Below are 25833 nucleotides of genomic sequence, written 5' to 3'. Positions count from 1 at the left end.
GCAATGGGGATACCACTCCTTTACTACTTAGTTTTCTTTTTTTAACTTTTTATTTTGAGATAATTTGCTACTAACTGAAGAGTTGCAAAGATAGTATAGAAAGTTCTGGTATGTCCTTCACTCAGTTTCCCCTTATGTTGATATCTTAACCAGAGAACATTTATCAAAACTTAAGAAATTGAGGGCGCCTGGGTGGCTCAGTTGGTTAAGTGACTGCCTTCAGCTCAGGTCATGATCCCAGGGTCCTGGGATCGAGTCCCGCGTCGGGCTCCCTGCTCTGCGGGGAGCCTGCTTCTCCCTCTCCCACTCCCCCTGCTTGTGTTCCCTCTCTCGCTGTGTCTCTCTCTGTCAAATAAATAAATAAAATCTTTAAAAAAAAAAAAACTTAAGAAATTGAAATTGACTAAACTCCAGAACTTACTTGGGTTTCACCAGTTTTTCTACTGATGTCCTTTTTCAATGTTATGATCCAATTTAGGATCCCACATTGCATTTAGTTGTTACATGCTCTTAGTCTCTTCCAAATTGTGACAAGTCTTCAGTCTTTCCTTCTTTTTCTTTTTCATGATCTTGAACTTTTAAAGATACTGCTCAGTTATTTTATAGAATGTCCCTTAATTTGGGTTTGTCATGTTTTCTCATGATTAGATTTAGGCTATGGATTTTGGGAAGAATACCACAGAAGTGATACACCCTTCTCAGTGCATCATAGCTGGGGGTACATGATGTTGGTTTAGATTACTGGTGATGATAACCTTGATCACTTGTTTAGGGTGGTGGCTAATAGATTTTTTCTACTGTAAAATTAATATTTTTCCCTTTGTAGATTAATAAATATCTTAGGAGTAGATACTTTGAGACTATGCAAGTATCTGTTTCTCCTCAAACTTTGCCCAGCTGTTTTGGCAAACATTGGTGTATCTTGCCTGTAATAAGTATTACTCTTGGTGTTCTAATGGTGATTTTCTATTTCCCACATTTCTTCTACAGTTATTTATTCTTTTTTAAAGATTTTATTTATTTAATTGAAAGAGAGAGAGAGAGAGAAACACAGCAAGAGAGGGAACACAAGCAGAGGGAGTGGGAGAGGGAGAAGCAGGCTTCCTGCTGAGCAGGGAACCCGATGTGGGGCTTAATCCCAGGACCCTGGGATCATGACCCAAGCTGAAGGCAGTCGCTTAACCAACTGAGCCACCCAGGCACCCCTCTTCTACAGTTATTAATTGGAATTGCCTCTTAGTTTTATGTGGTCTCTTCCAAAGTATGACTGTTATGTTTCTGAAAGCCCAACAATTGGGGAATTTGTGGTTGAAGAACTTTAATATATTTTAAATTATTAATAATGATATCATATACTTTCCATTTATCAAAATTAATGTTAATCATACACTTGTATGAGTACCTGGATAGGTACTTAATTTGAATATTTTATTTAATCTTCGCAGTAGTTGTATGAAGTAGAGATTTTTAGTTTTCAGATGGTGGAACTGAGGTTTAGATACATTGAGTAACTTGCCCAAAGTGATAGAGCAGGGATTTGTATCCATCAACTATATATATGAAACATTTGCGTAGATGATTTAAGAATTTTCCCCTCATTAGTTATTTGAGCAGATCATTTTGTTCTTAATCAATTTAGAACAAAGTTTCATAAATGGATCCTGTTTAAAATAAAGTTCTTAACATTAAACTCCTAAGGCTCAAGGGATACTTAATAGTGTCATTTAAGGACACTCCCTGGCCTGGGGCCTCTGAGGAATAATTTAATGGCTGGGTTGCCTCTGTTCAATATCTGGCCTTCATCTTCTGTCAGTGTCCAGAGGTGGTTGGAAATGTTGGGGAGACTGACTCGTGTTCATTCAAAAGCCTAAATCTAGGACACAAATTCATTAATTTAGAATGAGGAATACATTTGGTAGGTCAAATGTTCTAGTTGGTCTGTAGGCTAGATACATGGGACACTAAATTATAAACAGAAACTGGCTTGGTAAGAATAGAGTCAGAACAAAGGAACTGGAGTTCTTGTGTGTGTTCTTCTGCCAAGACAATAGACCAAGCAAATGAACTGTATGCTCAGGTCCTGCCTAGATGAGGACATCCTCTTTGTTCAACAGTACTGGAAGACAAGTAAACCTGGTTCTGTATTTGGTTCATTACCTTTTCCATGTGCTATCTTGACTACCATTGATGAGCACTTTTTAAAAAGGTATTGATACTATTGCTGTCTAAAAGCTTTAAAATGCCAATAGTGACCAGGCTATAACTATTATATGCTGATTTCTTGATTAGTACTTTGGTATTACCACTTACAAATTATCATTACCCTAAATGTGTGTTTATTTTATATAGCTTTAGTTCTGGGATGCTATACCGTCTCTCCAAGGAAAGTGGTTTGTGAATGAGGTATCTGCAGTCACTGCTGTGAAGACTGTTTCTGAAAATAGAGCGATGAACTAGAAAGTACTCAGGATTCAGAATATGGCAGGCCTGGGTTCCAGTGTTGCCTGTGCCAGTTGGGTATCTTGAGCAAGCTAAGCAGCTTAACATTTTGGAGCCTTAGTTTTTTACTTTTTCAAAAAGAACTATTCCTGATATGCAGAATAGAATAAAGAACAACATGATGGAAATTGTGTACCTCCTGTTCAGCTTGAGAAATAAAAATGTTGAGGATCAGAGATAATGATTATAAAACGTGGCACATGGTTGAGTGTTCAATAAATGATAGTGATAAAATACTGAGCGGCCTCATATTTATCCAAAATACTCATTGATGGATTGCTTTGTAAGTTAAGCACCATTTTGAAACCTTCATTGTGGTTTTCCTTACTTGAACAAGTTATAATACAGCTTTTATAACATTGTTGATGATTTCTTCCATTCATGTTTGCAGAAACAGAGCCACATAGCCACTGACCTGGTTATGTCGTTCATTGTTGGTGTTTGCATTGAGACATAGCTGATAAGGCTATAGTTTACATTTTGGAAATGAAATGCTTCTTTTTTTGTTTTGTTTTGTTTTTGTTTCTGTTTAAATTCCAGTTAGTTAACATATAGTGTGATATTAGTTTCAGGTGTGCAATGTAGTGATTCAACACTTCATATAACACCTGGTGCTCATCACAACAAGAGCACTCCTTAATACCCATCACCTATTTAACCCATCCCCCACCCACCTCCTCTCTGATAACCATCAGTTTGTTCTCTAGTTTGGAGTCTGTTTCTTGGTTTGCCTTTCTCTTTTTTTTTTCCCCCTTTGATCATTTGTTTTGTTTCTTAAATTCCACATATGAGTGAAATCATACAGTATTATTTGTCTTTCTCTGAGTGACTTATTTCTCTTAGCATAATACTTTCTACCTGCATTCATGTCATTGCAAATGGCAAGATTTCATTCTTTTTTATGGCTGAGTTATATTCCATTGTATATATATTCCATTGGCAGGTTTACTTTCCACTCACTGAATTAGAAGTGGACCTTGAAAGATCTTGGCCATCCCTTTTTGGTGGAGTTTACCTCCAGCAGTACATCTGGGGCAGCAGTTGTAATTTTGTAAAGTTGTTTACTCCTAATGCTGACTATTGATTCCTAGGATCAAAGGATAAGATGGAGTAGTTTAGTTTGGCACATGAAAGACTTGTATTCTACTAATTTAATCAGAGGGCATCAAAATTTATTCATCATTCTTCAAAACAGATCTGCTGATCTATCACAAGTGGATGACTTCCAGCTAATTATAGGGACAGTTAGGACTTAATTAGCCATCTTAGATTAGACAGAAAAGCATAAACACTTATTTCCAGGTCTCTTCTAAGTATAGTATTCTTTGCTCTTGTTCTTTAAGTTCCTTAACTCTTTCAGCATTTAAAAAAAAGTTCAGGGCGCCTGGGTGGCTCAGGTCGTTAAGCGACTGCCTTCGGCTCAGGTCAGGGTCCCGGAGTCGTGGGATCGAGTCCCACATTGGGCTCCCGGCTCGGCAGGGAGCCTGCTTCTCCCTCTGACCCTCTCCCCTCTCATGCTGTCTCTCTCTCTCTCTATCAAATAAATAAATAAATAAAATCTTAAAAAAATAAAATGAAAAAATAAATAAATAAAAGTTCAGATACAACTGACATATAACATTGTGTAAGTTTAAGGTGTACAGTATATTGGATTGATACACTTACATATTGCAATATGATTGCTACAGTAGCATTAGCAATTTATCATGTCACATGTTTATCATTTTTTTGTGTTGAAAACAGTTAAGATTTAGTTGCTTAGCAACTTTGAAATTTGTAACAGTATTGACTAATCACTATGTTGTCTATTAAATCTTCAGAACTTACTTATTTACTAGTTGTACATTTATATCCTTAAACAACATCTCTCAAATTCCCTCCCCCACTCCCTGGTAACCACTGTTCTACTCTCTATTTTTACAAATTCATTTTTTAGATTCCACATTTATTTATTTATTTTTAAAGATTTTATTTATTTGACAGAGAGAGAGAGTACAAGCAGGGGGAGCGGCAGGGAGAGTGAGAAGCAGACTCCCGCTGAGCAGAGCGTGGGGCTCAATCCCAGGACTCTGGGATCATGACCTGAGCCGAAGTCAGATGCTTAACCAACTGAGCCACCCAGGCACCCCGAGATTCCACATTTAAATGATATCACACAGTGTTTGTATCTCAGAGAGATATCTACATACCCGTGTTCATTGCAGCATTATTCACAATAGCCAAGATATGGAAACAACCTAGGTGTCTGTAGCAGATGAATGGATAAAGATATGAAGCATATATATACACAATGGAATATTATTTAGATATACACAATGGAATATTATTTTGCCATGAGAAAGAAGGAAACCCTGCCATTTATGACAACATGGATAGACCTTGAAGGCATTATGCTAAGTGAGATAAGTCAGAGAAAGGCAAATAATGTATGAGTTCCTTAACTCTTTTTTAAAATTTTATTTATTTATTTGAGAGAAAGAGAGTGAGAGAGCGTGCACGCACAAGCAGGGGGAGGGGCAGGGGAGAGGGAAAGGGAAAGGGAAAAGCAAACTACTTGCTGAGCAAGGACCCTGACGCAGGGCTTGATCCCAGGACCCCGAGATCACGACCTAAGCCAAAGTCAGATGCTCAGCCGAGCCACCCAGGCACCCCTTTACTCTTTCTTAAAATAATTTTTGTTGTGGCAAAATGTACATAACATTAAAATTTACCATTTTAGGGGCACTTGGGTAGCTCAGTCGGTTAAGTGTCCAACTCTTGATTTTTCAGCTCAGGCCATGATCTTAGGGTCCTGAGCTTGAGCCCCAAGTCGGGGCTGCTTGTCTCTCTCCGTCCTCCTCGCCTTACTTGCTCTTTCTCTCTCAAATAAATAATAAATGAAATATTTTAAAAATTTACCATTTTAACCATTTTAAGTGAATAATTCAGTGGCATTATGTATATTCACGTTGTTGTACAGCCATTACCACCTCCCATCTCCAGAACTTTTAATTATCCCAAACTGAAACTCTATACCCATTAATCAATAATTTCCCCTTCCCCACTCTCCCAGCCCCTGGTAACCACTATTCTACTTTTGGCCTCTGTGAATTAGCCTAGCCTATTCTAGGTACCTCGTAAAAGTGGAATCACACAATATTTCTCCTTTTGTGTTTGGGTTATTTCACCTAGCATAATGTTTTCAAGTTTCATCCATGTTGTAGCATGTATTAGAATTTCATTCCTTTTTAAGGCTGAATAGTATTTCATTGTATGTATATACCACATTTGTTTTATCCATTTATCCGTTGATGTACATTTGTGTTGTTTCTTCTGGCTGTTGTGAATAATGCTGTTATGAACACTGGTGTACAAATATCTGTTTAAGTCCCTGCTTTTAATTCTTTTTGGTATATATCTAGAAGTGGAATTGATGGATCATATAGTAATTCTATGTTTGTTTGTTTGTTTGTTTATTTTTAGTAATTCTATGTTTAATCTTTCAGGAACTGCTATACTGTTTTCCACAGTGGCTGCACCATTTTACATTCCTACCAGCAATGCACAAAGGTTCCAATTTCTTTACATCCTTGCCAATTCTTATTATTTTCTGTTTTTGTTTTGTTTTGTTTGTTTTTTTAAATAGCCATCCTAATGGATGTGAAGTGCTATCTCATTCTGGTTTTGATTTGCATTTCCCTAGTGACTAGTGATGTTGAGCCTCTTTTCATGTGCTTATTGTCAATTTATATTTCATTCTTTGGAGAAATAAATATTCAAGTCCTTTACCAATTTTTAAACTGGGTTGTTTGTCTTTTTGTTGTTGAGTTGTAGGAGTTCTTTATATGATCTGAGTATTAATCCCTTATCAGATATATGAATTGCAAATATTTTCTCCCATGCTGTGGATTATCTTTTCATTTCCTTTTTTTTTTTTTTAAAGATTTTATTTATTTATTTGACAGAGAGAGACATAGTGAGAGAGGGAACACAAGCAGGGGGAGTGGGAGAAGGAGAAGCAGGCTTCCCGCAGAGGAGAGAGCCCGATATGGGACTCGATCCCAGGACCCTGGGACCATGACCTGAGCCGAAGGCAGTTGCTTAACAACTGAGCCACCCAGACGCCCTATCTTTTCATTTTCTTAATAGTGCTTTTGATGTACAAAAGTTTTAAATTTTGAGTAAGTGCAGTTTATTTTTCTTTTGTTAACTCTATGCTTCGAGATTCCACATGAATTTTAGGATGGGTTTTTTTTTTTAATTTCTGCAGAAAATGTCATTGGGATTTTTTAAAAGATTTTATTTGTTTGAGAAAGAGAGCAAGAGAGCAGAGGGAGGGGCAGAGGGAGAAGCAGACTCCTCTCTGAGCAGGGAGTCCTTCGCAGGGCTCCATCCCAGGACCCCGAGATCACGACGTGAGCTGAAGGCAGCTGTTTAACTGACTGAGCCATCCAGGCACCCCTCACTGGGAATTTGATAGGGATTGCCTTGAATTTGCAGGTCTCCTTTGGCATTAACACTTAACAATATTAAGCCTTCCAGCCATTAAATTCCATTTATTTATGTCTTCTTTAATTTTAGCAATGTTTTGTAGTTTTCAGTGTTAAAGTCTTTTACCTCCATAGTTAAATTTCTTCCTACATATTTTATTCTTTTTGATGCTATTGTAAATGGATTGTTTTCTTAATTTCCTTTTTGGGTTATTAATTTTAGTGTATAGAAACACAACTGATTTTTGAATGTGATTTTGTATCCTGCAAATTTGCTGAATTAGTTTATTGGTGTTTTATTTTGAGTGTCAGGAAAAGGAAGCTAACCACTTGTGAAAATGAAAAAATGTAATATATTTCTAAGTTAATAGAAATAAAGGAAACAAAAAGTAAAATATATAAACAACCTAAAATAAGATAGAAGGAGTAAATTTAAGTATATCATGTGCTAAATCAAATATGTTCCTATTACATTTGTTTGTTAAAAAACTGAGACTGTCAGATTGGGTTAAAAGACAAAACCCACGTGTTGTTTACTAAGAAAACATACTTAAGACAGTGGTAAAGAAAGGTAAAATAAAGGTATGAACAAGAAAGAGAAAGCAGGAGTGGCAATATTAATATCTGTCACAGAAGGAAGGAAGTGAAGTTAAAGCATTGAACAGGATTTTATGAAATTATTTATTTCACAGTTTAAGAAGATACATAAAAGAGCCATAGGCACAAAAAATATTTTGGTTAGTAATTTAAAAAGAACCTGTAATAGATTCAAGGAAAATGGATAAATATGTGGCTATAGTAGGAGATTCCAGGCCCTATTATTTCAAAATAGGACTGATCTAGTAGACAAAAAGTGAAAAAACACAGAAGAACTAGATAATATAATTCACAAACTTCATTTGATGGATATATAGTACTTTACATCCTTCAAAGAAAGAATATACATTTTTATTAAAAAGTTGGTCAGGGGCGTCTGGGTGGCTCAGTCGGCTCAGGTCATGATCCCGGAATCCTAGGATTGAGCCCACATCTGGCTCCCTGCTCGGCGGGGGCCTGCTTTGCCCTCTGACGCTTCCCTGTCTCGTGCTTTCTCTCTCATGCTCTCTCAAATAAATAAATAGAATCTAGGGGCACCTGGGTGGCTCAGAGGGTTAAGCGTCTGCCTTCGGCTCAGGTCATGATCCCAGCGTCCTGGGATCAAGCCCCACATTGGGCTCCTGGCTCAGCAGGGAGCCTGCTCCTCCCTCTCCCTCTGTCTCTCCCCCTGCTCATGCTCGCTCTCTCTCTATCTCTGTGTCTCAAATAAATAAATAAAATCTAAAAAAAAAAGTTGGTCAAATTATGTGGCCTAAAAAAACATTAAAGAGAAGAAATTTTATATTCTGTATTACTCAGTAAAATTAAAAGTAATGAACAAATAACCAAAAGATTCTTAACTGGAAATCAGAAATCATACTTCTAGACAAATTTTGGATTGAGGAGAGACTCAAAACTGTAATTATAAACTACCCAGAAAGCAATGAAAAAGAGGACATTATGACAAAATTTGTGGGTCATTGCAAAAGCGATACCCAGAAGAAAATTTACCACCTAAAATGTCTTCATTATTAATGAATACTAACTAGAAGAGATATGGTACTCTTGAGACATTAGGGAGATAACAAAATAAAGCAAAATAAAGAAAGAGGGAATTAAAGATAACTGAAATTAATAAAAAATTATAAACCTAAAAATAGGATAAATAAATTCTACTCATTTTTGCTTTCTGAAAAGTAATTAATGAACCTGATGAAGAAAAATAAAGAGGGCAAAAATACATGAGCAAAGAAATGACAAATGAAATATAGCCATGCTCTGGAAAAGAGTCAAAGAAGTAGAAGAGAACATAATGTGCAACTTTGTCAACAAAATTTTCTCAACATTTTAGTATGAAACATTTCAAATATAGAGCAAATTTGAAAGAGTTGCCTAGAACATCCATTATATCCACCATCTAGATTCTACCTATATAACACTGTTACATTTTAAATCTTAACTAATGGATTGCTCCTAAACAAAATATAATCCAAAATGTACCCAAGAAAAAGTAGAAAAGTTGAATAGGCCAGTTATTATAGAAAGGTGATTTAAATTCTTTTTTGTTGTTAATACTGGGATAAGGAGGCATCCAATGCAATGCAGCATTGTTTATAATAGAAAACTTGAATCAACTCAAATGTCCATCAGTGGGTAAATGGATAACTTGTGGTAGAACTATATAATGAGATACTATGCAAGAGTTAAAATAAATAAACTGGAACTGTTATACATATCAAAGTAGATAAATACAAAAAATGTAATATCAAACAATTTGCAAAAGGAACATAACACATGATAACCACCTCTATGAAGCTTTAACACTTGTAAAACTATATTGCTTATGGATACAAACATATAATAAAAATATTTTTAAAACGTGCATGGATTAAAAACCTAATTCAGATAGTGGTTACTTCTGTGATGGGAAGGAAGGGGATAGAATCAAGAAGGGATATCTAGGGGACTTCAACTATGTCTCTAATGTTTTGTTTAAAATGGAAGTAAATTTGGCAAAATGTTAAAATTCAACAGAGCTGGTTATTATACATTATTCTTTATGCTTTAATTTTTTTATAATTTAAAAACAAAAAAACATTAGAAGCAAGTAAGTCCAGAGCCCAATTTCTAGGTAACCTTTAGATTTATTTTATTTTATTTATTTATTTGAGAGAGAGAATGAGAGAGAGAGACCATGAGAGGGGGGAGGGTCAGGGGGAGAAGCAGACTCCCCGCTGAGCAGGGAGCCCGATGCGGGACTCGATCCCGGGACTCCAGGATCATGACCTGAGCCGAAGGCAGTCGCTTAACCAACTGAGCCACCCAGGCGCCCTCTAGGTAACCTTTAAATGACAAGTGATTCCAATGTTAAAACTATTTAACCCCACTTAATTTCATTAAGCCAATGTAATCTGAATATGAATCCTTATATTGTACAAAGAAAGAAAACTATAGCCTAATCTCCGTATTAATATAGATGTTAAAATCCTTAGCAGAATATTAGCAAATAGGATTCACCAGTGGATCAAAAGAATAATGTGCTGGAACTAGGTAGGCCTTAAAGATTTTAAGAATAATTCTATATCAGGAACCTATCAAGAAATCATATGATCACATCAGTAGGTGCTGGGAAAACATTTGATAAAATTCAGCAGCCATTCCTAATTAAAAAATAAAAGTAACGTAGGAATGTAAGGGAATTACTTCAACATGTTAAACTACTTGCAAAAACAACAAAGCAATAGATGTTGTAAGCTGTGAGAATAAAACTTTTTATTAAAGTACAATAAAAGGCAGTGATAACTGTTACACCATTATTTTTTTCAATATTGTGGATGTCTTAGCAAAATCAATAAGAAAATAAACAGGTCCATCCATGTTGTCTCAAATGGCACTATCTCACCCTTTTTGTGGCTGCATAATATTCCATTGTAAATATATATACCACATCTTCCTTATCCATTCCTCTACTGACAGACACTTAGGTTGCTTCCATATCTTGGCTGTTGTAAATAATGTTGCAGTAAACATAGGGTTGCATATATAGTTTTGAATTAGTGTTTTAATTTTGGGGGGTAAATACCCAATGGTGGAATTATTGGATCATATGGTATTTCTATTTTTAATATTTTGAGGAACCCCCATACTGTTTTCCAGAGCGGCTGCATCAATTTACATTCCTTCCAACAGTGCATGAGGGTTCCTTTTTCTCCACATTCTCACCAGCACTTGTTATTTCTTGTCGTTTTTTCTATAGCTGTTCTGACAGGTTTACGGTGGTATCTCAGTGTGATTTTGATTTGCATTTCCCTGATAATGAGTGATATTGAGCATATTTTTATGTGTCTGTTGGCCATCTGTATGTCTTCTTTGGAAAAATGTTCAGATTCTCTAGCCATTTTTTTTAAAGATTTATTTATTTTAGAGAGAAAGAGCAAGCAAGGGGGGCAGAGGAAGAGGGAGAATCCCAAGCCGACTCCCTGCTGAGTGCGGAGCTGGACATGGGGCTGATCTCATGACCCTGAGATCATAACCGTATCTGAAATCAAAAGTTGGACGCTTGGGGCACCTGGGTAGCTCAGTCAGTTAAGCGGCTGCCTTCGGCTCAGGTCATGATCCCAGGGTCCTCGGATCGAGCCCCGCATCGGGCTCCCTGCTCAGGGGGAAGCCTGCTTCTCCCTCTGCCACTCCCCCTGCTTGTGCTCCCTCTCTCGCTGTCTCTCTCTCTGTCAAATAAATAAAATCTTTAAAAAAAAAAAAAAAAAAGTTGGACACTTAACTGACTGAGCCACCCAGGCACCCCTAGCCATTTTTTAAATCTGATTTTTTTTTGGTGTTCAGTTATATGAATTCTTTATATATTTCAGATATTAGCTACTTATTAGATATATCATTGAAAATATCTTCTCCCATTTAGTGGGTTGACTTTTTTATTGATGGTTTCCTTTGCTGTGCAGAAGCTTTTTATTTTGATGTTGCCCCAATAGTTTGTTTTTGTTTCTCTTGCATTAGGAGACATATCTAGAAAAATGTTGCTATGGCCAATGTCAGAGGAATTACTGCCAGTGCTCTCTTCTAGGATTTTTATGGTTTCAGGTTTCACACTTAGGTCCTTACTCCATTTTGAGTTTGTTTTTGTGTATGGTGTAAAAAAGGAGTCCAGTTTCATTCTTTTGCATGTAGCTGTCCAGTTTTTCCAATACCATTTATTGAAGAGACTTTTTCCCATTGTATATTCTTGCTTCCTTTGTCATAGATTATTTGACCATAGAAGTGTAGATTTATTTCTGGGCTCTCTATCTTGTTCTGTTGATCTATGTGTCTGTTTTTGTGCCAGTGCCATACTGTTTTGATTACAACAGTTTTGTGGTATATCTTGAAATCTGGAATTGTGATACCCCCAGCATTATTTTTCTTTCTCAAGATTTCTTTGGCTATTTAGGGTCTTTTATAGTTCCATAAAAATTTTAGGATTTTTTTTGCTCTCGTTCTGTGAAAAATGTTGGTGGTATTTTGGTAGAGATTGCATTGAATCTGTAGATCGCTTGGGTGGTATGAGCATTTTAACAATAGTAATTCTTCCAATCTGTGAGCATGGGGTAGTTTTCCATTTGTTTGTGTCATCTTCAATTTCTTTTGCCAATGTTTTATAGTTTTCAGTGTACAAGATCTTTCACTTCCTTGATTAAGTTTATTCCTGGGTCTTTTATTCTTTTGGTGCAATTACAAATAGAATTGTTTTCTTAATTTCTCTTTCTACTACTTTATTATTAGTGTATAGAAATGCTACCATGAAATTGTTATTTTTTAATTTTTTTTATTTTTTTAAAGATTTTATTCATTTGAGAGAGAGAGAATAAGAGACGGCATGAGAGGGAGGAGGGTCAGAGGGAGAAGCAGATTCCCCGCTGAGCAGGGAGCCCTATGTGGGACTCGATCCTGGAACTCCAGGATCCTGACCTGAGCCGAAGGCAGTCGCTTAACCACCTGAGCCACCCAGGCGCCCGAAATTGTTATTTTAAAAATACCATTTACAGTAGCACCAAAAAAATAATTAAGTATATATAAAGTATGTGCAGTATCTGTGTGCTGAAAAAAAAATTGATAAAAGAAATCAAAGAAGATCCAAAAATGGATTGGTTGATTGGAAGACTTAATATTAAGATGTCAGTTTTCTCCATATGACCTAGAAATTCAAGACAAATTACATCAAAATCCCAATGGGAATTTTTGTAGTTGTTGACAAACTGATTTTAAAATTAATATGGAAGAATGAAGGGGGGGAATCAGAGGGGGAGATGAACCATGGGAGACTATGGACTCTGAGAAACAAACTGAGGGTTCTAGAGGGGAGGGGGGCTGGGGGATGGGTTAACTCGGTGATGGGTATTAAAGAAGGCACGTACTGCATGGAGCACTAGGTGTTATACGCAAACAATGAATCATGGAACACTACATCAAAAACTAATGATGTAATGTATGGTGATTAACATAACATAATAAAAATAAAATTAATATGGAAAGGCAAAGAACTGGAATAGCTAAAACAAATTTGATAAAGAAGTGTAAAGAATTCATGTTACCTGATTTTCAGACTTACTCCAAGGGTATAGTAATTAAGACATGTTTGGTATTGGCAAAAAGACACACAGGTAAGTGGGACAGAACAGAGTTTAGAAATAGACCCAAACAGATATGGTCAAGTGATTTTTATTTTATTTTTTAAAGATTTTATTTATTGAGAGAGAGAGAGAGAGAGAGAAAGTGCGCACAAGCAGGGGGAGAGAGAGAGAGAGGGAGAAACAGGCCCCCCACTGAGCAGGGAGCCAGATGCAGAGCTCGATCCCAGGACCCCCGGGATCATAACCTGAGCCACCCAGGCACACCCAGTCAAGTGATTTTTAAAAAAGATACATTGGCAATTCAGCATAGAATGGATGGTCTTTTCAACAAAAGGTGCTTGAGTAATTACACATGCATACTAAAAAAAAAATGAGCCTTCACCTAATTTTCACGTGTTATACAAAATTTAACTCAAAATAGATCATAGACCTAAAAGTGTAAAACATAAAACTAAAACTTCTATAAGAAAACCTGAGAAAATCTTTTTGACTTTTGGTTAAGCAAAGAGTTCTTGGATATAACAGTGAAAGCATGATCTATAAAAGTAGAAAATCAATAAATTGGAGTTGAACAAACTTAAAATATTTTGCGCTATTAAAGACACTGTTAAGGGAATGAGAAGATAATCCAGAGCGGCAGAGAATATTTTTAAATCACATATGTGACAAAGGACTTGTATCCAGAATCTATAAAGAACTCTCAAAACTCAACAATAAGCTAAAACAACCTAATTAAAAAATGGATTAAGGATTGGAACAGACATTTCACCAAAGAAGATAGATGTATGGCAAGTAAGCCCACAGAAAGATGCTCACCCTCATTAATCATTAGGGAAATGAAAATTAAAACCATAATCTGATACCCCAATACACCTACTAGAATGGCTAAAAACCAACCAAATTAAAGAAAATCCTGGCAGGACCAACTGCTAGTGAGGATAATGCAGAGAAACTCTAATACATTGTTGGTGAGAATACAAAATGGTAGAACCATTTTGGCACTTTGTCAGTTTCTTACATAGTTAAACATACCATATAACCCTTCAGTCCCACTTGAGACATTTATCCAAGAAAACCTATGTTCACACAGTTGTACATGAATGTTTATAGTAGTTTTATTTGTAATTGTAATTGCCCCAAACTGGAAAATACCCAAATGTTTTTCATCTGGGAATAGATAAACATATGGTGATACATACATAGGTGGAATACTATTCAACAATTTAAAGCAACAGACTATTGATACAACAATATGGATCAATCTAAAAGATATTATGCTAAGTATAAGATGCCAGACTCAAAAGGCTATGTATAATTTCTTCCCATTTATAGGACTTTCCAGAAAAGGCAAAATTATAAGAATAATAAATAGATGAGTGGTTTCCAGAGTTTAAGGGTAAGAAGAGGGTTTGACTAGAAATGGATGGTGCAAGGGAATTTGTGTGTATGGGGGGAGGGCGGGTGGAATTGATGGAATCATTCTGTATTTAAATTGTGGCAGTGATTATACAAATTTATGCATTTGTCAAAACTCATGGAACTGTACACCAGAAAGAATCAGTTTTACTAAGTGAAAATTTTTAAATAAATTAAAATTAAATATGTGGTTCAGGAAAAAATAAGCTAGAGTATCAGCTCTTTCTCCTTACTCTCCCATTCCCCCAGAGCACCTTACTGGAACTCTGGACAAATGGAAAGATATATACTATGTTCTTAGATGGCTTTTTAGATGCCAATTTTCTCCAAATTAATGTCTATATATTTAATATAATTCCAGTTAGATTCCAAGTGAGTCTTTTATTTTAATTGGAAAAATGATCTTAATGTTTTTATATGGAACATAAAAAGATGAGAAAGCCAAGAAAATAATGAATAGGGAAGTGATTTGCCTTATCAGTCATTACACATACTGAAAGCCACTATCATAGGCATGGACAGATTAGTGAAAGGAAGCAGAACCCAGTATTACTAGAAACAATATACAACAAACATGTTCCTCAAGTCAGTGAGAAAAGAGTAGTTTAAGTGGTGCTAGTACAACCGATTAACCATCTAGATGAAAAGACTGCATGTACAGGAAACTCCAGATGGATTAGAAAGTTTAATATGAAAAAGTCTTAGGAGACTAAACTTTAGATATTCACATAAAAGATACTGAGTAAAGTAAAAGATATTGCTGAGTGACTATTGAGGTGTACCATATGGTCATCATCTGAAGAAAAGACCTGCATACCAGTCTTCTCCCTTCCAGATATAACTGTAGCTACTCATTTGTGTATCTGTCTCGTCTTTTATCTATGCATTTAAATATGTACTAGAAAATGTAGCATTGTTCAGGATGGTTCTTTTTTTATGTACAAATTATCATATTGTAATTTTTTCAGAGTGCCTTTTTTTTTTTTTTAATTCAGCAGTATGTCTTAGAGATCTATCCACATTAGATCTATACACATAGATCTACCTCATTCTTTTAATTGTTATTTGGCTGTTTGGCTATAACCCATGTTTAGCCCATTTGATCCTGGGCGTGTTACCTAACTATCTTAACCTCGGCTTCTTTATTTGCAAAATGGAGATGACAGTAGTAATGCCTATCTTAAAGGATTGTTGTGGGACTAAATGTATTAATATATTAAAAAAATTAGAGCAGTACCTGGCATATAATAAACTTTATTATTGACATTTTGGTTGTTTCTAATTTTCACAGTTACAAACCATGCTGCACTGAATATCTCTTTACATATTTCTTTATACACATCAAGGAATAATGTGTATAAAGTAACCAAAAATGAAATTGCCACAGCTCTGATGTGCTGCTTTATTAGGGTTATCATGAAGTCTTTAAAAAAAAAACAACCCTCTTTTTAAAAAGTTTTCCCTTTTCTTCTTCTTTTAAAAAATATGTATTTATTTAAGTAATCTCTACACCCAACATGGGGCTCAAACTCATGACCCCAAGATCAAGAGTCACATGCTCTTCTGACTGAGCCAGCCAGGAGCCCCTTCAAGTTTTTCTTTGTATTTCAGTTAGTTAGTGTACAGTATAATATTAGTTTCAGGGACACCTGGGTGGCTCAGTCAGTTGGGCGTCTGCCTTCGGCTCAGGTCATGATCCCAGCGTCCTGGGATCGAGTCCCGCATCGGGATCCCTGCTCAGTGGGAAGCCTGCTTCTCCCTCTCCCACTCCCCCTGCTTGTGTTCCCTCTCTTGCTGTCTCTCTCTCTGGCAAATAAATAAATAAAATCTTCAAAAAAAATTTTTTTAAATATTAGTTTCAGGTGTACAGTATAGTGATTCAACACTTTCATATAACACCAGGTGCTCATCACAACCAGTGCACTCCTTAACCCCCATCACCTATTTAACCCATCCCCTCACCCACCTCCCCTCTGGTAAACCATCAGTTTGTTCTCTATAGTTAAGAGTCTGTTTCTTGGTTTGCCTCTCTCTCTCTTTTTTCCCTTTGCTCATTTGCTTTCTTAAATTCCACATATGAGTGAAATCATATGGTATTTGTCTTTCTTTGACTGACTTATTTGTCTTAGCATAATACTCTCTAGCTCCATCCATATTGTTGCAAATGGCAAGATTTCATTCTTTTTAAGGCTGAATAATATTCTGTTGTGTATGTGTATATACACAATGTGTATGTATGTGTATATATATATATACACACACACACACACACACTACATCTTCTTTATCCATTCATCAATTGATGGGACACTTGGCTGTTTCCATAATTTGGCTACTGTAGATAATGTGCTATAAACATCAGGGTGCATGTATCCCTTTGAATTAGTATTTTTGGATGCTTTGGGTAAATACCTAGTAGTGTAATTGCTGGATCATAGGGTAGTCCTAGTTTTAACTTTCTGAGGAATCTCCATACTGTTTTCCAGAGTTGCTGCACCAGTTTGCATTTGCACCAACAGTGCAAGAGGGTTCCCCTTTCTCCACATCCTCACCAACATCTCTTGTTTCCTGTGTTGTTAATTTTAGCCATTCTGACAGGTGTGATATCTCATTGTAATTTGGACTTGTATTTCCCTGATGATCTGTGATGTTGAACATCTTTTCGTGTCTCTTGGCCATCTCTATGTCTTCTTTGGAAAAATGTCTAGTCATGTTTTCTGCCCAGTTTTTAACTGGATTATTTGTTTTTTGGGTGTTGAGTTTGATAAGTTCTTATACAGTTTTGATACTAACCCTTTATCAGATATGTCATTTGCAAATATCTTCTCCCATTCTGTAGTTTGCCTTTTAGTTTTGTTGATTGTTGCCTTTGCTGTGGAGATTTTTATTTTGATGAAGTCCAATAGTTTATTTTTGGTAAAAAAAAAAAAAAAAAAACAAAAAAAAAAAACCAACCTTTAATGGAAGTCTTTTGTGTCTATCAAGTTACCATTTCTTCTACTCTCTTGAGTTTCATAAAAGTATATTCTATCAATGCATATATTTTTTTATCTTTAAAAAATCTTTTGTTTGAACCCTTCTTATATTTCCAATACTACTGTGGATTTGTTTATATATTTATTTTGTCATTTTGGTGGGATTTAGGAAGAGAAGGTAATTAATTTAATATGTTGTCAGTCATCTTGAAATGAAAATCATACCTAAATTTTTAACTAGAATACTTGATTATTTCTCTGTCAGAATCAAAACTTAAAATAGTTCTGTCATTCCTTCCTTTCCTGCTCCTGCTTTCAGAAGACAAAAATTGCTTTTATTCTTCTTTTTCTCTTAGTTTTTTAAAAAAATTAATTTTTTGTAGTTTCAAAGTTTTATTTAAATTCTAGTTATGTAACATACAGTGTAATATTAGTTTCAGGTATAGAATTTAGTGATTCATCACTTACATATAACACCCAGTGATCATCTGGAGTTTTAATTGTACACTTTCCTTTTCCATTATATATCTTCTATTTTAATTATTGTTTAGAAAATTCATTCAATTTTAATAACCACATTAACCGTGATTACTTAGCCTTGACTCTAAGTAAGCATTATTGGAAATTTCATGCTGTTTATTGTATGCCACACTCTCCTTTTCTAATGATGTTATTTGGCCACATTTGTATTGAATTTCTTTGAGTAATATTTTCAGAAAGGGTGTGTGGTATGGTGTACTTTGGGTCCTTGTTTTCATGAAAATGTGTTTATTTTTCCCTTATAAATTTGATTGGTAGCTTGTCTGGATTCAGAGTTTTAGGGTTACAGTCCTCCCTCAGAATTCTGTAAACATTGCTCCTTTGACTTCTAGCATTTAATGTAGCAGATTAGCGGTCCAATTCCTGTTTAAAGGTGTTTTACTGGATGGTAATTTTGTATTTCTGTCTGGAAATATGTTGGCAATTCAGATATTTAGCCAGAATAAATGTCTGCATGTCTAACATTTTGATTATTCCTGCCCTGATGTTATAGATCCTATAGATGTGGAAATTCAGGGATTTAGGGAAACTTCCTATTTGTTTATTACTTTTTTCATTTTGATACATTGTTTTTCTTTTCCAGCAAAGGAAATTTTATTTATTTTTCCAGTTTTATTGAGATATAATTGACATATAACAATGTATAAGTTTAAGGTACACAACATAATGATTTGATATATGTATATATTATGAAATGATTACCATAGAAAGTTTAGTTATCATATGAGGTATTGATTTTAAGGTATTGATTTATTTTGCAGGTGGGTTTATAATATAGTTATGAACTATGACAGGTGCTGAATTGTTGAATGGGAGGAGTTAAAAGTATCCACCTAATAAAATATATCAGTGATTATATAGGTCCTGAGAAAAAAATTGACAGGTGAAAATAAATACATACATAAATGAAAACAACAGAATAAAGCACACATTTGAGTGATGTTACAAGTGTGCATGAGAATTTCTAGACTCTAATTTGGAATTTCTTATTCCATTTCAGGATCGGAAATTAACCAAAGCTGAGCAGCAAAGGTTCAAGGAAGAAGCAGAAATGTTAAAGGGTCTCCAACATCCCAATATAGTTCGATTTTATGATTCCTGGGAGTCTATATTAAAAGGAAAGAAATGTATTGTATTGGTGACTGAACTTATGACATCAGGAACTTTAAAGACGTAAGTTGACTCTGATAGTGCCAATGAAGTTTTTTTGGAAATAATTTTCAAGAGTAATAAAAGTTGTTTATAAAATAACACTACTTGATTAAAGAATTGGTAGCATCTGAATCTAGTGACTGCTTCAGGGCAGGTTAAAAAATTTAGGATGTTAATGAAGTTTGTTAGAAAATACAGTATTGAGAAATGAATATTTGTGGGATAGCATAAAATTTTAGAATTAGGAGTAATGTCATTTTGTAAAAATAATGGAAGATCAAGGGTGTAGCCACATTCATATATCTACTGAGCAGTACTATATAATTATAGTTTATTGTTTTATTTCTGACTACAGTTTTTCATTTGATGGTGTAATCACTTATTTATAAGTATTAAATGTGGAATATACTTTTTCTGTTTCCTAGCATCTTTGCACTAAAATTTTACATAGTTAAACCCTCTGATGACCTTATATAAGCAGTTATTAGAAAGTGTAGAAGGACTTTCTTTTTAAAATTGTGCTACCTTTCCACAAAAGGTTACTCTGATTAGAATGATTCTTGTTTTGAATTAAAAATGCTGAAAAATGCTAAACTTGGCAGGCTGTCTTCTCTAAGAATGAAGCCTTAGATTTAAAATTGCTTTTCTATAACAGAGAATAGAAAACAACTCAGTGATGGCAAGCATAGTACTTACAATACCAGCCAGCTTACATGATTTACCCTTAATAGTGCTCATATAATAAGCTAGGTATGTTTGTTTACATGTGGTCTTTTGTTTCTTTGTGTAGGTACTTAAAACGATTTAAAGTCATGAAACCAAAGGTCTTAAGGAGCTGGTGCAGGCAAATTTTAAAGGGGTTGCAGTTCTTGCACACTAGGACTCCTCCCATTATTCACCGGGATCTGAAGTGTGACAATATTTTCATCACGGGACCCACTGGATCTGTGAAGATTGGTGATCTAGGCCTAGCCACCTTAATGCGAACATCATTTGCTAAGAGTGTCATTGGTGATTAAACTTTTATAGTTTATTGGTTGGATAAAGAGAGATTTTGTTAACTGTGTATGTCTAGAATAGGGATCAGCAAACTATGGCCCATGAGCCAAATCTGGCCCCATTGCCTATTTTTGTAAATAAAGTTTTATGGGAACACAGCTATACCCACTCATTTATGTATTGTCTGTGGCTGCTTTTGCACTACAGTAGCAGAGTTGAGTAGTTGTGTCTGAAATACTGTCTGCTTCTTTACAGAGAAGTTTGCTGACTCCTGGACTAGAATGTGAATTTGCTTTGAAATATCTATTACATATTGACTTATTTCAGAGACATCCTAGTGTATTTCTTTTGTGGGATATATTAAAGATCATTAAAAAGTTCTGAAGATTTAAAGAGGATTTACTAATTTAGTTCAGAAAAATTTATAAAGAAGATAGAAATAAAAACAGATTTTAGTAATCGTTACCTAATCTTGAGCATTACAAATTGTACTTTATCAGTATAGAAAGTTAAGGAAATTCCTTAAGTACTTTATATAGGTGTAGCAAGTATTCTGCAAATTTTATATTTATAAATTTGGTTTAGGGAGCAGAAATTAACTCAGGTAATCCTTATGGCGAAGGGAATGTGATATTGGTGGATACATTTTTCTTTTTAATAAAGATGTGGATGTGGTGTTATTTTGTAGGGACTCCTGAGTTTATGGCCCCAGAGATGTATGAAGAGCACTACGATGAATCTGTAGATGTCTATGCTTTTGGAATGTGTATGCTGGAAATGGCTACTTCAGAGTACCCTTACTCTGAGTGCCAGAATGCAGCTCAAATATACCGTAAAGTAACTAGCGTAGGTATAACTTTATTCTTTTTACTTCCTAGATTGTCACATTTCATGTTGAAGTTGGTAAAGTCAGCTTAAAACTAATTTTGGTTTAGTGCTATATAACAGTGCTAAATTTAACATAATTGTAATGAAACAAGCTTTAGATTTATGCTATATACCTATACTTTATTGGGGTCACATAAAATGTTCTGTATTATTATCTTTGGGTAAATGTACAGACATATCATCTATATCCACTTGTGTGTAAATAATTTTTAGATTTATTAGGTGGATATTATTTTTTCAAAGCTGAATAATGAAGATTGACTAAATGGTTTGGAAGGTTTCTGGTTCTAAAAGAGCATTCAAAATATTGTTCCTCAGCTACAGTATTTGATTCCCTGTTATGGGTATTTTTTTGCATTACAAATTGCAAGGAATGTAAAGATGAATAAGAAGTGTTTGCTACCCACAAAGAGCTTGCATTTTTAGTATGGATAAATTCACAAATAGCTATAAACATAAGAGGATAGGAATAGAGTAAGGGATGTAAGGGAGATAAAAACAAAGTCTTAGGATAGTTCAAAATAGGTCTGTTTCATATCCAGTTGGGTGGCTCTAGAATAGGCCAAGAAAGAGATTGTCAAAGTGTTCAAAGTAACTGATATTAATAGGTACCCTTTTTAAATGCATGCTGTATACTGCATGCTTTCATATTTAAATCCCTAAAAGATGGCACTATCTTCAGTTTATGAGTGATGAGACTGAGAACCAGAGGTTGTGACTTGCCCAAGTTCACACAGCTACATGTGGATCCACAATGGTGGATTTTGACCCTAAATCTGACTCTGGAGATATTTGTGTAGGGAGACTAGAAATAAGGCTAATATTCAGAATGTGGGCCATTCTGTAGGACAAATGACCTAGTTTCTCCAACAAATCAATTTCATGAAAGCAAAAGGGGAGGGACTGTTAAAGAATACAAGAGACTTAAAGTAGTGGTGAGCAGGTAAATGTTTAATAACTGATTCTCTGAAAAAGAAAAAGCACTGATTTCTAGCATTTGCTGATTTCCTTGATGTTAAATATTCCCACAATGACTTTTAAGTTTAAGTTTTTTTTTTAAGTCACCAGTGTGACCTCACTGAATGCAGGGTTGGAAATGGTATACATAGTGGAATTTATATGATCTATCCACCATACAGATAGAATAAACAACCTCAAGAGCATAAATAATAGTAAAATGTAGTAAAATAATTAAGGACTGGTATTTTCAGTATTTATTACCTTGGTTGTTGATATAATTTAATTTTGAGCTTATGTAATTTAATTTTTGTAAATGACTGTGTTTAACAGCCAGCTTGCAAAATTCTTGAAAATGTAATAGTTGCCTCTTGTAAGCTGGTATGAGCCAGCTTTAATGCACCATACATGTACTGTGAGGACCTTGTTTGGATCCTGATTTGAACAAACCAAGTATAAGAAGACATCATTTAGACTATTTAGGAAATTTCAGTGTGGACTGGGTTTTAGATGATGTTAAGGAATTATTAGTAATTATTTTAGGTGGGATGATGACATGATATCTGTTAGAGATATAAACTAGAGACTTTATGGGTGAAATTACATGATGCCTAGGATTTGCTTTAAAATATTTTTGGATAAAAAAGGTGTGGAGGTAGATAGCTGAGACAAGGTTGACAAAATGTTGTATGTTAAAGCTGGTGATGGTTACATGGGGCTTTTACTATTCTACTTTTGAGTATGTTTGAAGCTTTCTGTAACAAAGAACTGAGAAAAAGAGATAAAGCTAGAAGTCTTTTTAGTCTTGGTCTGTACATTGTATGGCCACAAATAGAAAAACTTTGTACTCAATTTCGTAAGTTGCAGTTCCCCAATTATTTTCACCTAGGAGCAGAGAAAGGCAATAATTACCCAGGACTGGGGAATAGGTAAGAGATCAGTGGAGAGGTCAAAGAGGACTTTTTCTATAAGTAGAATGATGTAACTCCATTTTTTGAATGGTGACTTTATTATTTTATATTAAAGTCACAATAATGTTATATCACAATTCACATTTCCATCTATATTAAAACTTCTTTTTTTTTTTTTAAAGATTTTATTTATTTATTTGACAGAGAGAGACACAGCGAGAGAGGGAACATGAGTAGTGGGAGTGGGAGAGGGAGAAGCAGGCTTCCCACTGAGCAGGGAGCCCGATGCGGGGCTCGATCCCAGGACCCTGGGATCATGACCTGAGCCGAAGGCAGACGCTTAACGACTGAGCCACCCAGGTGCCCTATATTAAAGCTTCTTGAACTTGAGATCTAGACCTGTACCTCTGAAACAAATAATACATTATATGTTAAAAAAAAAAAAAGAAAGCAGGAACGGAAAAACTAAGGAGGGGAAATCGGAGGGGGAGACGAACCATGAGAGACTATGGACTCTGAGAAACAAACTGAGGGTTCTAGAAGGGAGGGGGGTTGGGAGATGCGTAAGCCTGGTGATGGGTATTAAAGAGGGCACGTACTGAATGGAGCACTGGGTGTTATACAAAAACGATGAAGCGTGGAACACTACATCAAAAACTAATGATGTAATGTATGGTGATTAACATAACATAATAAAAAAAAAACTTGAGATCCAAGTTAACTCCTAATCTCACCAAATTTGTCTAGTGTGTGATACTGGGTTTTCTGATTCAGCATCCTGTGAAGTAGTATGTCATACCCAGAACTAGGTTTTAGATTGCCTCATTCCATGACAATGATTCTATGGTATCTTTCTCCTTTTAGATTAATTTGGAGTTTTCTGTTAGATGACTGTAATGATTTTTTAAAAATTTATTTACTTATTTTAGAGAGAGGGAAAGAGCACGAGTGGGAGGGGTGGGGGGGGAAAGAATCTCAAGCAGACTCCATGCTGAGCGCAGAATCCAACTCAGGGCTTGATCCCAGGACCCCAAGATCATGATCTGAGTCGAAACCAAGAGTCGGATGCTCAACCAACTGTGCCACCCAGGCGCCCCTAATGATTATTTTTTTAAATCTAAAATTCACTATTTAAGGGTAATAGAATATAAAATAAGCAGATGTAGGCAGCTAACAGTTACAGAAACATTTTTAATTGTATGGACCTTACTAATTTATTTTTATTTATTTTTTTAAGATTTATTTATTTGACAGAGAGATAGAGAGAAGCACAAGTAGGCAGAGAGGCAGGCAGAGGGAGAGGGAGAAGAAGGCTCCCCGCTGAGCAGGAAGCCCGATGTGGGACTCGATCCCAGGACCCTGGGATCATGACCTGAGCTGAAGGCAGCCGCTTAACTGCCTGAGCCACCCAGGCGCCCTGACCTTACTAATTTATTATTGAACTCCTAGAACCTGATAATTAGCTTGAGTTTCTCTCAATATTTTACTATTGTTTAATGGTAAAAATAATACAGATTTCTCAAAAGTTTATATATATATATTTTTTCATGCATACATATATATTGATTGTTCATTGCTTCTAGCCATTCCGGAAGACTTGTTTATTATAGTTTGTTAATTGGGGTTATACTTGCATGTATATTTTGGGATCAAATATTTATTCCCTACTTAATGTTGCAATATGAGAATTATCCATGTTATTAAATACTGAGAATATTTTTGGTTTTTGTGTAAGATTAGCATATATGTAGATCACATAATTTATATCTCCGTTGTTGGAAATTTAGATTGTTCATAATTTTTCACTGTTAGTTGTAGACTATTAGAACTGTGACAATATCTTCATCAAAAAACTGTTAAACTTACACTGTATGTATATATTTATCTCATTTAAAGCTTGAATATGGTTTAGTGGTAAAAATTACATTAATAATGTTATGTTGACTTGAGCTTTCAGTTGCTTTATTTGTGACTAGAAACAATTTTTCTTCTCCCAGGGCATAAAACCAGCCAGTTTCAATAAAGTCACTGATCCTGAAGTGAAAGAAATCATTGAAGGATGTATTCGCCAAAACAAATCAGAAAGGTGGGCACAAATGTAGTGAAATGATATAACCGATGGATACATTAAACTCTTACCTTGGACTGGGTCATTTTTTGACCTTTGAATAATACTGGGTATTACTTTTGAATGGAACACAAACCATACTGTCTAGAGTGAAGTATATCAGTGCATGTTGTTTGCCATTTTGGACTTTGATATCATGTGCTGAATTTTTCTTGAACTGAAATTTGGGTTTTATTTGTGTGTGTTGTGACAAGTTTTCATCACCTTCACCCTTCAGTTTAACAGTCACTGAGGCCCCCCAGGTTAACTTGCTTCTAACAGTTGATAGTAGAGAGCTTCTGCAGTGTCACCTTCAGGTAAGTACTTAGAAAAAAATGATAGCTTAAAAAAATTGACCATCAACTTACCAGATGTTTCATATTTGACCAATGCCCTTGTGTCATGATAATGGTAAAGCAGATAGGGCTGTTTTTGTTCAAGAAGTAGTATTCTAAGTTTATTTGTAACCCAATTTGTGTTTTTCTTATGGATACATCCCTTTAGTCTTAGCTTATATTTCCTGTTAATTTGAGCTTTGGACAGTTGCCGAGTTAAATCAGTGGGTTAGTCTTTTGATTTTTTACCTCCTTTATGATTAATAAAGGTCCTTTACAGAAATTATTTTCGCCCACATTTTATTGACTGTCCCCCATTTTTACTAGTTTTCTAAGTTTAATGTTGTATATCTGAGAATATATAAAGCCACTAAGGTAAAGCCTGTTT

At 35.2% G+C, this 25833-nt stretch overlaps 1 protein-coding gene across 1 annotated transcript in view; it reads left to right on the top strand.

Moving 5' to 3' along the window:
* WNK3 (WNK lysine deficient protein kinase 3) overlaps window positions 1-25833 on the top strand; it is a 157128-nt gene that overhangs the window by 6205 nt on the left and 125090 nt on the right. Inside the window, exons 2-5 of the mRNA XM_064574104.1 lie at window positions 19097-19269; window positions 20039-20259; window positions 20936-21093; window positions 25001-25089. Coding sequence (XP_064430174.1) covers window positions 19097-19269; window positions 20039-20259; window positions 20936-21093; window positions 25001-25089 — 641 coding nt within the window. The remainder of the gene's footprint in view (window positions 1-19096; window positions 19270-20038; window positions 20260-20935; window positions 21094-25000; window positions 25090-25833) is intronic.

This window comes from Mirounga angustirostris, unplaced genomic scaffold, assembly GCF_029215605.1.
Source record: "Mirounga angustirostris isolate CCGP_5_RB_7025 unplaced genomic scaffold, mMirAng1.0.hap1 SCAF_11, whole genome shotgun sequence".
In the NCBI taxonomy this organism is placed as follows: Eukaryota; Metazoa; Chordata; class Mammalia; order Carnivora; family Phocidae; genus Mirounga; species Mirounga angustirostris.
Note: the sequence above shows the minus strand (reverse complement) of the source record. Positions and strands in the feature narration are given on the sequence as shown.